The sequence below is a fragment of the Gasterosteus aculeatus genome, chromosome 1, assembly GCF_964276395.1.
Source record: "Gasterosteus aculeatus chromosome 1, fGasAcu3.hap1.1, whole genome shotgun sequence".
Taxonomy (NCBI): domain Eukaryota; kingdom Metazoa; phylum Chordata; class Actinopteri; order Perciformes; family Gasterosteidae; genus Gasterosteus; species Gasterosteus aculeatus.
The window spans coordinates 26,214,587-26,232,119 of NC_135688.1; the positions used below are offsets into that span (position 1 = coordinate 26,214,587).

The following is a 17,533-nucleotide window of genomic DNA, read 5'->3' on the forward strand; positions in this document are numbered from 1 at the left end:
GTTGTTGATTACCCCCGAACTAATGTCCAAATACCAACTAAGCCGAATAACTCACAAGGGACTCGTCAAGTGGTTTTCAGTTCCTCTACCTTTTCATGAAACGCTCCACACGTCTCTGTAGCAGGTTCAGGAAGAGGGCATCACCCCTCCCATGTGCGTTTCGCCTCAGGTTGTCAGTTGTTGCGCATGCGTCATGCCGTCAGCGAGATAACGGGGCCCAATCCCCCCCTGATTTATGGAGTGCGTGAATCTAGAGATAATGATGGTGATAGAACTCCTCTGTAAGAAACGATACAATTGAATCCTGATACCTCATCATCCGGATTCAATTGCTGATGTCAGAGAAAACAAATGGGTCCCGAAACAAGGTAACTTTAAAACTTTTATTTCAGAACCAATGAAATGGACTGCAATCCATCTGTGCCGTCTATCTTAAAGAATAGCATACCAACATGAACATAAGAGGGGAGGGGGGGCATACAAGCAAAACGTGACTGCTGGTGCCAGGGCAGGCATCACCAGCACAGACAGACTTCAGACACCGTCTATAACTCAAACCTTTCGGACCGGATGTGAAGCCGTCCGGTTTAGCAACGGCCGCCGCTGGTTTGGAGTCTTTGAACACAATACAAAAATATAAGCTGGAAGCACAGGATCATTTCCTTCCCCTGCTATGGCGAACACTAACAGCAGACACTGGGTTAAGTTAATGCCAAAGGCAAGCTTCAGTGTCAGTGCTTTAAAACTATGACTATTAAAAAGAAAAAAAACAACAATCACTCTACACCAGCTGTCTAGTATATATCTTTACAAATAATACCAGAACATTTCATTATTTTGTGAATAAAAATAAAAAATAAAAAAAACTTTTTACTCATTCCAAAAACATTCAACCTGAAATAAATGTTCCACCTCAGAAAAGATGGAGTCAGTTTGTTCAGTGAGCACAAATTATGAGAATTCCTAATACGATTTAGGGAAACAAATTGGCCAACCCTCCATTTGACTGGAGAGATTTGGAGAAATCACATTAGCGAGGTCCCTTCATGTTAGAGCGACCCATAATGCATCTCTTCCTGCAATCTCTCAGTCCCATCAATCCACTGCAGATGTGCAAACGGTCTGACTGCAATGAATTATTATTACACAGGAGAGCCTCATCTTAAATGGGCCCTTGGGTGCATGTGGCTCGCCACCAACAACCCAGAATGCTTCACAGGAACCAGCCAGAACACGCAAAGTGACTCGTGTGACACTAGCGTGACAAATAACCATTTCCCGTAATGTTCTCGAAACCTTAACGCAGCCTTCCCAGGAGCAACGCTCGAGGATGTAACAGCATCCGAGTAAGATCGTGACCTTGCTTATTGTTATGGGTTTTTTTTTGGAAAGGAGGGTTGTGGGGCAGGGGGGGCTGTCAGTCTTACTTCTAACATTACTGAGGTAGAGATACGTCCCGGGTCGAGGGCCGATGGTTTCATCAGCTCCCCAGCCAGAGAGGTGTCAGGTCTCAGCGTACACATTTGTCGCCACATCTGTCGGTTTTACGCAGGCTCCCTTTTTGAAATGGTGGGCAGAGAAAATCATCTGTAGGGACTACGAATGAAACACTACGAAGCCAGAAACACACACACACACACACACACACACAAACAAGGCTACACAACTACCAATTAGCTTATCTTTATAACACTTAAGCTCGGTGGCACGTGCTTTTCCCTTTGATACCGTTGCTACATTCGTTCATCGAGACCTCCCACGTGACAGGTTGAGTTTCCCTTTTCCCAACGAGGGCCGGTTCACTTACTGCTCTCCTTCATATCCAGCCTGGAAAATACTGCAGTGTCATTTTTACCATGAAGCCGTGAATGTAACATTTAAATAACAGTTTGAATTGACCTCAGCTCGGCTCTCTGGGGACTCACCAATGCCAAGAGAATAAGCACAACTAAGCTTGTGATGTGTTTTGAAATAATACAAGCAGCGGTTGAATGCTGAATGAAAGCAGTGGGCACATTTATCCCCAAACACCAGGGAACAGACGCAGCCTGAGGCTTTATGTGTTCGACGGACACCGGAGAAAAAGGGCGTAATCCGTAAAAAACAAAAACAGTCAACTAAAGCAGAGGGAAGTAGTTTAAATCATGTTTAACTGAAACCATCCAAACCTTTGCATACGAGTTGACAAAAACCAGTTGCTTTCTATGGCCCAATTTGCTCAAAATAATAATAATAACAAATAAAAAAAATCAAATTGCTTCCATTTTTTGTTGAACAGTTTCTACTGTGCTGACAGCGCGCAGAGGATCTCTGCAGAACATCGGCCTGCTCAGAGTGGAACTCCACATAGAGTGACGTATCCGGACCTTTCAGGTTGGAGATTTGGGGCGGGACTTTGGCAAAGTTTGACAAGAGGATTTCTCAAGATTGCCTCGGGGTGTTGCGCGGGTGGGGAGTGGGAGGAGCTGTGGGAGCGGGGGGCTCTACGGGGACGGCAGCAACTGTTGTCCATGAAAATTGAGCAGCTGCTGAGGGAACAGTTTTGGGGAGCGGGGGCGGGCGGGAAGGAGGGGGGGGGGGGAGATGCTGCTCTCACATGGACTCAAACTCGTCGATGCGCTGCTTCGTGTTGCCCGATCGGATCTGCCGCAGCGTCTTGTACTTGTCCCGGCCCGCCTTCACGTTCTCCGCGTGGAGCACGTCGTTCTGAGTCTTCTTGGTTTCGTCTCTGGCCTCGGCCAACTCCGAGCTCAGCGTCTGGGAGAGAGAAGAGAGACGGGAGGATGAGGAAGAAAAGAGGTAATGAAAAATTGCAAAGAAGAGTCATGGAGGTTTTTGAGGGGAGAGAAAAAAAATGACGGGAAAGAAGAGCAATGCACAGCTACTTAGAAACAGCCTTTGGCTAAAGATGTTTCATATAAATCAGGGTTCCCACTCTCTGATAGCTGATCGATGGAATTGTTACCACCGTGTTTCTCGGCAGGTGTTTCTTCTTTGCGACAAAACAGATGTTAGAAAATAATATGATCTTGTTGTTACGTTTGTGAGAAATCTGTACATTAATTGTGACAGTTAGCTTGTACTCGACAGTCAAAGAATGTTGTCTTTAATTCAAGGCCTTTTCACTGGGACGCGGTCTCGCCAACTGGACCCATTTCTAAAGTACCACTTCGGCAACATGGACACCGCAGCTCGGCGAATCACTGCTGAGGGTTTCGCACGCGGTTCAGTCAGGTGGAGGACTGAGGAGGCCGGCGGTGTGCAGGCTGGTCTCACCTGCAGCTGCTTCTTCACCCGCTCGTTCTTCTGGGCTTCGGTGACGCGCTCCTCCTCGCTGCGGAGGTCCAGCTGGCTGACGCCCTCGTTGGACAGCTCAGCGCTGGCCTCCGCGTGGTTCTCGTCCTGCTCGTCGTGCTCGCTCTCGGCGTTGCCACCCGGAGACGCCGGCACCACTGTCATGGCGGACTTCAGCTCCTCCTTGGTCTTCTCCAGGTCCTCCTGGGCCGACAGGGCCTGCGGGCGAGGGAGGCAAGAGGGAGAGACGCCGTCGCCGTTAGAAAGGCTGAATGTCTGAGGACATCTAAGCAGGCCAGTGTTCTCCGTAGGATTCCCGTACTTTATACTGCCACTCTGTGGCCTCGTCGTCTTTCTTCCTCTTGGCCTCTTCCAGGAGAGCGATCTTGGCTGTGAATTCAGCCAGTTCAGCCGCCTGGGAGAAACAGAAAATATGTGTTACACATAGACTTACATTCAAAACACACCAGAATGAGCTCATCATACACACACAAACACACACCAGTTGTTCCTGGGTTTTCTGCTGGTCTGCAGCCTGTCTGGCCAGCTCTGCCTTGGCCTCCTCGGCCGCCTCCCTCTCCTTCTCCAGCCTCTCGGCCTCCTCCCTCGCTCTCCTTCTCTCTTGCTCCAGCTCCATGGCCCGGCGAGTCTGTTCCTCCAGCTCTGCAGACACAAAGCGACAAGTCGCACATAGTTTCATCCCTCGTTTCATCTTTGAATTTAAGTATGATCTGTGTTGGAAACTACCTGGATGAATAGGATACGGTTTATTAAAAAAAAAAAAAAAAAAGGTACGTAAAACTAGACCCGAGGGAGCGTTTACAAATACAGGTTGGTTTGGTTTGTTTTGTTGGACTCTCCAGAGAGCGACACAAGGAAGGGAGTGGAGGACATCAGCAAAGACACAAAAAGAAGGTACCTTTCTGGGCCGTCATCGTCTGCTCTTCAATCTGTCTCAGCCGCTCCATGAGCTCGTCCTTCTCCCGCTCTATCCTCTCCTTCTCTTTCTCTGCATACTCCCGCTTCTTCTTCTCATTCTCCAGCTGAGCCCTGTGACGTTTTGGAATGACGCGTTTCAGACTCGAGTATACATTTTAGAATGACCAACATTTTACTCTAATATAGTAAAAAATACAGAGAAACGCATCAGATTACCTAAAGAAAGAACTGTTAACCGCTGGAGAGCCTTTAACTGAAAAAAGGCCTGATCATGTACGGAAAAGGGACGATACTGCCCTCTAGTGGAAAAGCTCTTCTACAGCTGCTAGTTTTCAGTTTTAGTTTGATTTGAATTTAAATATTCAAGTGTTTTGATATATATTTATATACGGTCAAGTGACAAGGGAACAATGACGAGTTTTATTTAGAAGCTATCTTGTATTGTAGGAAGGGCATTTATCATTTCAAATGGGAAAATAGAAAGCTTAAAATATGATATTTCAAAAAATAAAAATAAAAAAGGAGAATTTCTTTTCCTCAATGTTTTCTAATGACCTCCGTCCAAAATGAAGTACCTCTCCATCTGTTTGTGGTGCTTCTCCTCCCGGGCCTGAGCCTTCATCTGCTGCACCTCGATGGTGTCGGGCTTCCTCCTCCTCATGTACAGCTCGTGGTTCCCCATACACAGCGCCAAGATACGCTTGTTGATGCGCAGTCGCGGAGCATAAAACACAAAGTCCTACATTTTTTGTAAAAGACGAGGGAAATATATCCATTAATGCAAAGCGGGCCAAGTTTCCTTTATACATAGTGCAGAGAGTAAAATACTTATTTTATACTTCTAATAAATGTCACACTCACAGGCGCTTTCTTGTCAATGGGTTTGATGACAAACTTTTTGTCATTGAAAGAGATGTTTCGAATCTCACTCCAGGGAAAGCCGATCTTTGGTGTCAACCTGAGAAAATAAGAGGTGAACAGTTTACACTTTTAACATATCAACCTATGACATGTGACATACAGAATAAAGGGTTTCACGCAGCTGGTTGCAGAAAGTTTTCTAACATTCAGCCGGCAGATGGTGCCGAGTATGAACCCCTGACAGGAAATCAGGAGATTTCAGTTTAAAGGTCTTTTTTCTGTTCAGCGGTTGATAAGAGTAACAGAAAAGAGAAGTAGGTGGGTGACACCAAACGCTTACTGCCAAGAATGGAAAAGGATGGTGGGTGTTCTTTACTCAAAATGAAAATGAAAGACAGGAAATAATTGATATTGAGGATGTTACTGTTTAAAAGGGTGTAAGAAACCAATCCCTCCTTACTTGCTTTATGAGCAGGACAAGAGGACGATGATGGCAGTCGCTATGACCTCATAACGGACAGGAAGGGAAAAGCAGTGAGAGGAAAGGCTGCTCTGCCCTCTACCCTTTCTTCCATGAAGAGGTAAAAAAGAAAAAAGGAGCACTGCACAGACTAAACCGGATGGACCCCTCCCGCCCATTCAGCTTTCACCTCTAAAAATAGCTTTGCTTCCTCTAAACCTGCATGTCATGTTGGTACCGGGTGAGAAAATGCCGAAATCTGAGCTGAATCTGAATTATTGAATTGTCATTAAGGATATTATCTCCAAGCAGTAAATAAAACTCATTTTTAGAAGCAAATGATTCTTCTGGTTCAGATTATCATATTTGGTGCCACTGCTACAACTAAATACAGTTCTAGGACATAAATATAGATGATTTAGTTACAGCAGTCTGGCTTGTGAACACATACTGTTATACGGTACGTCAGAACTCCAATTTACAATGTCAGGTGAATACAAGCTGTACAATACAGTTGACTGTTTAGAGTGCTCACAATATGAGCTGTGAAGTCATAACAGAACATAATCCCGGACCATTCGATGACGTCCTTGGAAAGTCTATAAAACATGAAAACTACTCACACTAAAAATAATCCAAAACAACTCCAGGAAAACACAGAAACCTAAAGCATAGTATTATGTTGTATTTTATTTTGGTCATCTGTTTTGCTATGAATCCAAGATGAAGTTTGGTAATTGAGAACAGACAGTTACTAAGCCTGTTCCGATAATCAATATATCAACTTATCACAAAATATATTAAAATGAGGGCGATGATTTTTGGTGCTGCAATATACTATATTACTTTTACATATAAATGAATGTCAACAACATTTTAGGTCGATCCCGCTGCCTCTGTCCTCCACACACGCACACCAGGGGACCCGACTGTTATGAAGGGTTTTTTCGTGACAGCTACAGGCAATGAGGACCAATAGTTTTGAAGCCGCAATCTTCAGCTCCAGTCCGGGAACATTTTTGCTTTAAGCCGAATGAGAGAGGAGAACCAATAACGTCAACGAGCCACGAACAGTGGCAACAAAAAGGGGCAACACAACTAACCTAAAATCTCACTTAAGACACAACAACCTAAACAACAACCCAAACTACTGTCTGTTCCTTCCGACTGCGGGTCCGCCTCCTTGGCCGGGAGGGCCATGCGCAAGTCCCTTGTACTTATTATTTATTCGTTTTATTTAAGATACATTTTTAACATTTTGATTCTTATGCCTAAATATTCTATATAATAAAACTTTGTTATTTGAAAGAGCATAGTTGCATTATTATGCTATTATATTGTCATTAGGTAATCAGGTCTAAAAATTAAAAAACAATATTGTTTATAGCAATTCATTTTGGTGCAATAATTGCAAAACGTAGTTATCGTGACAGCCCTAACTGTTATGGTGACCCGAGTTCAGGCACAGCCGTTGCGTCATAAGCCTTCACCTACTCACTCGCCCTCATGTCTGCTGCCGTTAAGTAATCACCTGCCAACCACAGCGCTGATTCCCTTGCAATCACGAGATAGTGTTCATCAGTATACAAGGCATCAGGGTTCCCAACTACTACACCAGACACAACAGCAGCAAAAAATTAAAAGGGTATTTTAATCAGAGGGCTGGTGGTAACCACAAACAGGGTGAGACAGAGCGTTCCCCCAAAATGCAAGTAATCTCTACGGGTCTGTCGGCGTGTGCGTGTGCCTTACTTGTCTTCGTGTTCATAGATGTTGAGGCCAAGAGCATCCACACCGAGCCACAGCTGTGTGCCCTTCTTGTTCTTGATCTCAAAGTAGTTGACGCCGTACATCTCCAAGTCCTGGGCGATTTTAAGATATTCCATCATAGAGTCCTCCCTGGAGGGGAAAAAAAGCAAGAGGAGTTAGAACATAAATCACACATGTTTTATCATTAGAAAAAGGTCACAACCTTTTATTATAAAAGCACAAATCGTACAATCGGGACATTTATAAGCCCACATCGTAACAACACAACAAGGCAGAACAGGTACACGTTGTCTCTCAGGGGGTTTTAAGAAAAGACACACCTGAGCATTCCTCGGTGTTCTTCATGCCACGTCTGTATCCTGTCCTCCCACTGTTCCTTGGTTAGCTTGTGCTGCTCCAGGACTCTGTGTGCAAAAACACAATGACCTCATCTCAAGCAATGCTTTCCTGGAGAGGAAATCATGGGACGTGCCAACGGGGGACAAAACAACATTCTAGGTTTCTACAGGTTAGTGCGAGACAACCTGCAGAGCATTGAGTGTGTGTGTACCTCTGAGGCAGCAGCCTGTCATGGGTAAGGTAGCCAACTTTGTGGACATCTTTGATGTAGTCTCCATACTTGGCCTGGACTGAATAGGACGCCAGCAGCACAGCGGTCTCTGGGGGGCAGTAGTTCTCATCGTTCAAGATGGCCTCCTTCACCTGGTGGAACAGCAGGGAGTGAGTGAACAAATCAAATGTATTTAAACTTTGCCGTCAACATTGAGTCATTTGAACTACACTTGGATGGAAACTTGATTGGCGAGTGAATTGCCACCTGCAGGAAGAAGAGTCTCTGGGTGATCTCCTGAATTAGTTCCTCAGAGACGTCCTCCGGGAAGAACTTGGCCCTGAACTTAAACTGCAGAGGGTTCTCTTTCTTCACATCCTGCTGAGTCACCTGCGAGACAGACACAACGTCACCATCAGAGCATTGATTAAATCAGCAGAAGTTAAACTAAAGTGTTTGGTTGGACTGTGCTGAAATTGAATGATCGTTTGATAATTTAATAATAAGTTAATGCCCTTAACACACACAAATGGATAGAAAGAACAGGAGGTTGAGGCAGTGAAAGGAGACAGTAAAGGTGCGTTTGGTGAAATGAAAGTAGCGTTCGACGGACCTTCTTATTGAGTTTAAGCCAAGTACTGTAACCTTTACTGTCCACATACTGAAGGCCAAAGAACCAGACCTCCCGCAGGCCGACCGTCTTCACCACCTGACAGTGAAACAAATAGCGGTTATCACACAGGCTAAGAAAAGCACCATTTAAAGAATTGAATAAAACATTATTTATTTTTAATGGGTCCCAGGGTGGTGAGACTCCACCAAAGACCCCGCCCTGAACTGATGCGGCGCCGTCGTGGTTGAGCCCTGAGGAAAAGCGATAGCCAGTCGACATCTGTGGTTACGTCACTCACGCTCACCTGATCAAAGAGCTGCTTTCCTGTGGTATTGGGTTGGATGGCAAACTCCAGCTCGGCGTCCATAGTGGTCACACGGACGTTGATCTGGAAAACACACAAACAAACAACGGGTTTATTTTGTTTGACAAAAAGATTTTTACGTGGCCGGATCAGATACCGCACTGCGGCCTGATTACCATTACGAAGGTTAACAATACCTTCAAGGGTTTTCTAGTTTTCTTGAACTGCGGTTTTGTTTAAAGTGACAATTGAAGGTTTTGACCAAATACACCAGGACAATTACTGTAAAGCCAAATACAGGTCAAAAGTTTTGTTCATTTGAAAAAACACAAAAATACAATGTATTCATAATAAAAGTGTATGAAAAGTCTTTTTTGGCACGCTGAAATAATATGCTGCCTTGCTCAGCCTTGAGCTCATTACCGTTAGTGCCCTTTTTCTCTAATCTCGACTTAACATCCACTAATCTTCATCATCAATCAGGAGACATTAATGGTATTAGTGTGTTTAACCCGCGCAGTAAAGTTTTGAAACATAAAATATATAGTGGGTAAAATGCAAAGCATAAAGCGTGAAGGTCAGCTGCCTAATTCCTCTCACACATACCTAATGTGTATCTCTGCTATACTGTTATAAAACATAAAATACTAGATCAGATCTGTGGCGGAAATGAATTACGTTTGTGCTTAACTTTGACATTCAGCCTGTTGTCTATAGTGGGATGAAGGGAAATAAAACACAATAGACCGTGTGGGATGTGGCACACAGCATGTGTATTTTAAAATAAACTCTCTCACAGCCAACAATCCTACAAAAGAAGAGAATGAAAGCACGTTTGCTCAGCACACAAGCCACGTGTTTATTCCTCTTAACCAGGTTTGATAAAAAAGGACGATGCGAACTTGCTCCTCGCTCTCTTTTTCCCATCACACACAGCCAGGGTAAAGAAAAGCTCCACTTTTCAGGGCGGCCAATGCTATTGGACCTGTGTTGGGGTGGAGCTGGGGATAGAAGTCAGCTGTTAGCTGCCAGTAAACAGCACTGGGGGAAGGCCAGCAGCAGCTGAGCTCGCCTTAGTAGTGGTTAACGTCACAAGAAGAGAGGGGGAGACGAGCGCATGGTACCGGGGAAGGCGAGAGGGCAACATGAGTGCGACAGCAAAAAAGTTTAGCAAGAGTGCAAAGAAGAAGAAAAAAAAAGCGGCTGAGCATAGAGCGCAACAGGAAGCGAGAGTTGATCTTGGCTGTATCTCTTTTGAGATTTGAGTTACGACGAGGTTACTGTAGATGAGCCATCGATACAGAAAAAGAGCAGAAGTGAAAGGCACACGGAAAGGAAAAACTAAAGTTTTAAAAAATCCACTTGGCAATCATAAACAAAACCTCAGGAAAGCTCACTCTACATTTCTAGCAGTATTTATTCTCCCGTCCTCATTTCTCTCGATATCCCTGCAATGAATAATCCATGAAATTTGTGTCTATACAGCACAAAGCTGGACTCCCCCGCGCCACATGGAGCGCAGACCACAATGTATCCGCCTCGGCTCATTAATTACTCATGAAAAGTTGCAGCACTTTCTCCGCACTATAGACATCTCGCATGAACCCTCCGGCGTGCCTTAAACTGTCGCTGTAACGTGTGTTTAGATTACATTATTTTATAAGGGAACTTACATCCCACATAGAATCTCACCTGCTTAAGGCCAAGCTTTTTCTTTTGCTTGGAAAACAATGTGGGAAGCTTTACCAGGAAAAGGTCATAAGTGATTAAATGCTTATATTCTGCATTCAGTCCAGGTCAGTTTTCAGTTATTGGATTTTACGCTTTGAGACCAAATACTACGGCTAATCCTGTTGCCAACGTGTCTTTAAATAAAGATTCAACAGAGAAACGTAGTCTATTTTAGTCCACATTCAAGACTGAGGCTTAATCCATGTCTGGGCAACCAAACCACATTGTTATATAGACAGTATGGCCAGCTATCTGCAGAGAAGGGGGAGAAAAAAAGAAGATGGATTCACAGAAGGACGCGTATTCCAGCAACACATGTGACATCTTAGTTCAGCGTGTTGGACAAGAGTGGTCAAAATATTCTAGTTAAGAAAGGTCCCTGGGCACTGCAGCAATGACACAGACATCCAATAACATTAGCAGCTTATTACAACACAGCGCTGTCAGCATCATCTCAATGAGGATGATGAGGATTTGGTTACATGATAGAACATGAGCTACTGCTAACCGGGAAACCACAGCCGCACTCTGGTTTCCTCTGCTAATATGTTTGACAATTTTCCCAGAAAAAGAAAAGGGTTAGTTTACATTAGTTTTTATCTATTGCCTACAAACAATACTAGAACTACGAAAACCTGAAGCTTTTAATCAAAAAGACCCAAGACACAAACTCAATACCATGGTTTTCACAGAAAGACTTTTTAGGTCAATCAGGGCGGTTATCTTAAAGATTGCTACGCTGGCCTTTGTTCAGCAGATGATACAACTTCTAACAGAGACCAACGACCACTCATAAAAGCAGCGCGCAGAAATAGAAAGCGGTGACACTTCCGCCCCTCTTTTCCTGCACACATAATATGACGGAGTTCTGGTTGACAACTTGTACCCTGCATGACATCAAGAAAAATGTGCCATCATTGGAGATCTGGACGGAAGGACGACATCAAAATGAACAGACTTCCGTTTATTTAATCATTTTGTGAAAAAACGAAAGTGCAATAAATTCAATCATGCCAAATGAAGCCAACTAAGGCGAAGCCTTGACAAACTGGGGAAACGCCTCAGTCAACTCCTAAAACAGGCCCCTGAGAGGTGGATGAGGACAGTGTTGGTTCGACGACGAGCTACCTTGTTGACCTTCAGAGACTGAAGTTATGGGGAACGTTGTGCTCAGCCAAGGTTTCCAAGTGACCGGCCCTTCCCCTGCCTGTGTCTGGGGCCTGCCATCAGCAATCAGCTGTTGAACAGTCAACCTTTGTAATGTGTGTATGTGTGTGTGTGTGTGTGTGTGTGTGTGTGTGCCTGTGCCAAACCATGGCCGATCCACGGAGAAGAGGTGGAATCCTGTAGAGACCAGACGGCCAGTTAATCCCATCTCTGCTGCAGAGAGGGGGAGGAGAAGGGGGAGGCTCCGACACAGCTAATAAGACACTCCAACGAAGGAACGAATTTTGTAAGCTCGTCCTCACGTAACAAGCTCTGTCTGGTGACACCAAAACACACCGATGGGGCCCAGACACACATTTCCTCTGAAATTGGCACCATTTTCCAGTTTGCGAGCATATTAAAAGATACATTTGTCGCCCATTTAGATGTGCTAGCAGATGCTTTATGGCTGTACTTTACCACCTCTCTGCACCGTGTGCTTTAATTATCAGGTGAACATTGAGTCTCAAAATCAGTGACTGTATAATTTCAATTTTTATTTTTTATTTTTTTTATGTTTCCAATCCCCCCCCCCCCCCTCTCCATTTCAATTGGGAAGGCGTGGTCTCACTCAGACGGGCCCCTTGTTAAATGTGCAGCTGTTAAGTAACTGTAAGCAGTTAAGAGGGGCTTTGTTGAGAGCCTTAAGAGAGACGGGCGCGCACACACACACAGACACACACTACAATCAGTAAAGTTGCTAATCTGGCCTGCTGGGCTCCGAGCAGCTGTCTGTCTCTCTGATAACCCCCCTGCTGGGTGAGGCAGGTTTCTGAGGAAAGAAGGGGAGAGAAGGAGCGTAGAAGGATCACTGCTACCTACAAACATTCACCCTTTGAGGGAAGGGGAGGTGTGTGTGAGGCATCCCGTACACAAAAAAAGCATGTCAAAAGCTTCCCGGGATTTTACAAGATACACTGGAGGGATAATAACTAGAAAGAAAGTGATTACGGACCAAACATTTGTATTGTAAAATGAGGTGGATGGTCAAACAGGACAGGCAAACAGAGCTCTGATGTTGCCCAGCGCCCGGAAAGCAACGGCCCCTGCCAATAAACCTCACTGTTTCCTACCTCGTCAAATTCCTGAAAAGTCTCCCGAGCACCTCAACGTATTCCCAGACACTTTACTTCTCTCCTTTCATTTCCTATTATTCTCAAATGTGATGTTCGCCCAGCTGAGTCGTTCCTATCCTGACAGTCCCTCAATTGTCCGGGGACAATCCTCTCTCTTCCCCTTGCTTCTCTACTTCCACAGAGGCAGGATGTTGACACAGAACGGGCCCCCGACGTACACAACGGGCCCCTTTCTCCAGCAACCGGGAAAACAGCCACAAGCTGGGAAGCCGGCGAGGGCCGTCTTCCTGTGAGGTGCCAACACCCCGTAATGAAAAACGGCACATTAGCCTGTATTTACAAAGCGGGACATGTTGAAAGCAGGAGGTATAAATCACTCATTACCATGAGCAGCAACCATGTGTTTCTGTGTTTTAAGAGAAGAAGAAAAAAAAGCAGTACCCTTCCCGCTAACTCAACAACCTTGCAATTGTTAACGGATGAATGCCGACACCGAGGCATGACCTGGCACCAATCCCACACAGGGTCACGTCAAGGGCATCCTGCTCTCACTTCTTCCGTTCACTGCGTCCGGACTCCCTTCAACAAACTGCACTTTCTCTGTCAGTTGCTTATCGTCTGTGACAGAGATGTTCCTCTGAGCGGAGCGGACAGCCCTCCACCGTCCTTGGAGCTATTTTGAGGATGGTGCCCTGGTGACTCAGGGGGAAGTGAGAGATGATATCATTGCCTGGCTGTTACTCTTCCCTAACTTGCCAAACCCAAATCCCCTAACCCTGAAACGCCCACCAAAGAGACACGGGAGATAGACTTTATATGTGGTTTTAGTTTTAGCAACCTACCATCAAATCTTTCCATGAAATTGATGATATCCACTTTGTTTAAAAATCAAACGAGGACACAAGAGTCTGTCCACTAAAAAAGCCAAACTCAGTATTGCTTTGTCATAATTCATCTGCTTAGAACAACAAGTGCCCGTACCAATATTCCATTTGAAAATCTTTATCCCATCGGAAAATCTTATTGTTAATCGAAAACAAATGTTGCAAACTACAAACATCACAGACTCGTGCATGAGCTCTACCCAAACGTCTTTAAAAAGCAGCAGCAGCATGACAGCAGTGGGACAGCCATGACGGGACTGCATCAAATCGGTAGGGTTTTGTTGTTCACATCCCGGGACTCTGGCATTCACTCCACCCTTTAAAGTAACAATGGTAGCAGTGTTGCAGTTGCAAGGCCTGTGGGTCTGGCAGCTTATTTCACATTCTGGCTGGTGTTGACTTGGAAGAGGAGTTTGAGGAGCGAGAGCAGCCGCGGGAACGGCCACTTCCCAGAATGCCCAGCTGAGCTCTCGGCAGCAGTGTGGATCAGACAGCAACCAACAGGCTATTTTATGTCTCAATACGTCATCTGAATCAAACTCCAATTCAGATTGTCATCAACATGGCGTACTGCTGAATGCAGATTTTACTTTTCAAAAATCAGATAACACCAATTAATCATCGATAAGGCGCTGTGTTTTTTCTTTTTCTTGGCTACTTACCATTATCACTGCATTTCCCTACTCCGCTGCAGAACACAGCACGATTAAAGACTGCCAAGGCCAATACAACTAATTTCAGCGAGCCGCTTACCGGTTTCGGCATCTTTGCTTCCTCTCCTCCTTACACCCCAACAGCAGAGACAATAATTCCGTCACGGGACGGCAGCAACAGCTGTATCACAGGACCTGAAAGCAGAAGAGACACATTTTCTTTTATGGGTTCAAGTTGGATATTTTACTATTAGATCTGTCAATGACCGACAGGTGCACTGCCATCTCAACATGCACCATTGCGGCGCTGTACAGAGTGTGCCGCAGAAAAACGATGTTAAGCGGTTACCATGGAAGTGAAAAACAATAAGAGTTGAGCCATTGTAAAATAATCATTTAGGAATACAAAAGATCTGGCAGGCACAAATGAGTAGATATTTGGACCCTGCAACTCGTCATTACAGGCAACAGAGGTGACGGCCTGGGTTGCGAGCTGAAACAAAAGCCGCCAAGTCAGGTAACCCCGGGCTGAAGCGCCACCTGATACTGAAATGATCCCGGGAAAACAAGAGTTTTTGTGGTGAGGGTGTCACATCGATCACACCAGGAAGCTACAGAATGCGGGTTTAAGGCTGTATGCTTTTGTACCATGTTGTAGATAACCGTGACAATCTGTGGTCCAATAGCAAAATAAAAGATCAATAACACACGACAAACTGCGTCAACACGTCCATCTAATGGAAACGTCCCGTTATTAGTTAATTGAATGACATTTTCTTTTTTTTAAGACCATATTGGCAAGTGAGCTGAGGGACAACCATCACGCACACGCGCAGCATTAAACAACAGTGGCCTGGCGGACTACGAGAGGCGACGGGAGCGCGCACGTAAGGAAGCCGCGGCGGCTCCTCTCCGGATGGAGACGTGCCCACTTGTAGCTTCACAGCAATTAGCTGCGCGTTCGCCCGCCGACAGTTGGCTTCCGTTACACTGTAATTTAAGCACAATTCAAACATACGGGTCGACGGGAACCGTTACACACAAAAAAAACAACGTAACCGACTGAAACCATTTAAACGCGTACGTTTTGACGTGCTGTAAAGTGGCCTTTTTCGGAGTTCAGCTCGGGTAAAAAAAAAGAAAAAGAAAACACACCAAATGGCAGCCGGCGTGCCAGTCCTCGCCGAGCGAAGAGGTGGCCGAGCGGAGCCTGACATTTTACCGTTAGTGGGTGTAGTCCACATAACGGGAACAGCATCGCAACGGGTTCGCCTCATAACGCGACTTAACGTTACATGTGGAGTTAAACAGCCGGGCCAAAAAAAAACGTTTGGTCATCATTAAATTTACCACATTTAAAAAGGAGGTAAAAGAGAGAAACAGATATCGAGGCTACGTATGACACGGTGCTTTTTGCAGGCAGGTCTATGGGCCACAACTTGGTACGAGTCGTCGTTTCTAGCGTGTCGTACTCGATGTAACGATAAGTTGGCTGAACACGAGGATTTCCGCTATTGCACCAAACTTGGGAGCTCATCTTTTGGGGAGAGGCAACTCACCGCGGGGACGAAGTGTGCCTTTGAGTTGATGAGGGAAAAGCTCGGTGTCTTCCCACGTAGCAGAATATCCACGATGAGAAATCCGTTCGGTTTGTTGTTCCGTATCTCTTGAGTGGATTTGACCAAATAAATTCCGGCAGAAAAACCGTTGAAGTCTTAACAGCCTTAAGACGATTTGGGGTGCTGGTGTCGTGCTCGCTGGAATACTGCGACTTCCGGTCTGAGCCTTAGAAATAAAAGCCCAATGGAAGCTTGAGAAAAATATGTTGTTGTTTTTTATTGACCTTTAACTTCATATTAAACCGACAAGAAGCTAATAGTTTAAGTTATAAGCAATAATAAAAACAGTATGTTAGAAGTATCTTGAGGGTTTATGCAATAATGGTGCATCATTTTTAAAAATAATCATAAATACAATGTTAACAACATTTAGCAAAACATTTCACTTTTTATGCTAGAAATCAAAGATCAAGCTGCAAAGGAAGTTATACGACTTTTTTCTGCACAAACAAATACTTTCTCCCGTTATTTGCGTGTCAAGTTTACCTTGAAGGAAATATGCCTTGCTTCCGGTTATTTTAAGTTTTTCGTGCATACTTGATGCAGCTAATTGTAGAGATGTTCAATATGGCTGTCAGAAGCCGAGGATTGGATGCATGGCATTTATGGGGCATCCATCCTATTTTTGAGCTGTGTTTTTATAGGCTTTCCTTCGAAGTATTATTATTATTTTTAAGGCATTCCAAACTTTGCTAAACAAAAATAAATGTGTTTAATTAATTAATATTAAATAACCAACGAGGAGCTGTTGTTGCCTACAACCACAGAAACACAAACCACGATCATTCGGACTACAGTTGAAAAGTATCACACTTTAGATCGTTTGCTCTGCTTTAGAAAGCACCACTTTTAGTCCTGCACCAACACCGGACAGTCGATGCTTTAGGACATGTTTCCAGAGATTATCGGGATTAGTTTACGCCTACGACCTGGTGAAATAAACATCGCAACTTTCTGGCGTGTCGTAATTTTGTCGTTGGATGTAAAGGTCCGTTCGGTGCACTTCTCTCATCCTACCGCCAGATGTCGTGGTGTCCCTTCTCTCGCCGTCCCAGAGTCAGTGCATGCAGTTAGAAATTTCATCTTTTGTGTGACATCACCCTGACACGCATATCACAGTCCATTTTTTGACGATGGATGGGGGGGAAACCCCTTGAAATGCCTCGAACGAACCGATTTATCAAAGTTTCTTAATCCAGGACGAGGGAGAAAAGGAGGAGGTGTCACACCGACACTGATCCGGGTCCAGCTAATTGAATGGGCGGAGCTTCTTCGGCTGGAGGACGACGTTCAGGTGAGGACACGACGATTATTCCAGCTCGTGATGCATTAGTTCACGCAGCATTCTCGACAACATCACCACAGAGGAGGAAGGTGCGTTAATACACGGTCGGAAGCACACCGGACAGCGCCGCTGTGTCGGTAGGCATCCTAATTATTCAATTATGGCTCCTTATGAAGACGTCAGCACGCTATGTGCCATCAATAATCATTCAAATGACTTGTTTGCGTACGCTTAAACTGTTTACGGTACTAGACGCTTGAATTAATACAGTCAGGTTGACTAGTCAAT

At 44.9% G+C, this 17,533-nt stretch overlaps 2 protein-coding genes and 1 long non-coding RNA gene across 7 annotated transcripts in view; 2 read left to right on the forward strand and 1 right to left on the reverse strand.

The window, feature by feature from the left end:
• Positions 1–369: 369 nt before the first annotated feature.
• Positions 370–16,251, reverse strand: LOC120831874 (radixin). Its single transcript, XM_040197769.2, has 15 exons — positions 15,901–16,251; positions 14,442–14,536; positions 8,792–8,875; positions 8,488–8,583; positions 8,142–8,264; positions 7,875–8,026; positions 7,645–7,728; positions 7,307–7,453; positions 5,095–5,191; positions 4,809–4,972; positions 4,214–4,344; positions 3,797–3,957; positions 3,617–3,709; positions 3,277–3,513; positions 370–2,757 (listed from the first exon to the last, which is right to left on the reverse strand). Exons 2-15 carry the CDS (start codon positions 14,451–14,453, stop codon positions 2,593–2,595), a joined length of 1,746 nt encoding a protein of 581 aa, XP_040053703.1. The 5' UTR covers positions 14,454–14,536; positions 15,901–16,251; the 3' UTR covers positions 370–2,592.
• On the forward strand, positions 2,669–3,187 carry LOC144405533 (uncharacterized). Its single transcript, XR_013467176.1, has 2 exons — positions 2,669–2,799; positions 3,117–3,187. It is a non-coding gene; the product is annotated as an uncharacterized LOC144405533 (long non-coding RNA).
• A 443-nt stretch (positions 16,252–16,694) lies between the features above and the next one.
• Positions 16,695–17,533, forward strand: part of mcf2la (mcf.2 cell line derived transforming sequence-like a) — a 31,996-nt gene continuing 31,157 nt past the window's right edge. For 3 of the 5 annotated variants that reach the window (XM_040197293.2, XM_078099556.1, XM_078099568.1), the window contains exon 1: positions 16,695–17,382. The gene's annotated coding sequence lies outside the window, so the exon portion shown is untranslated. The remainder of the gene's footprint in view (positions 17,383–17,533) is intronic. The other 2 variants (XM_040196728.2, XM_078099533.1) reach the window with 2 other exon arrangements.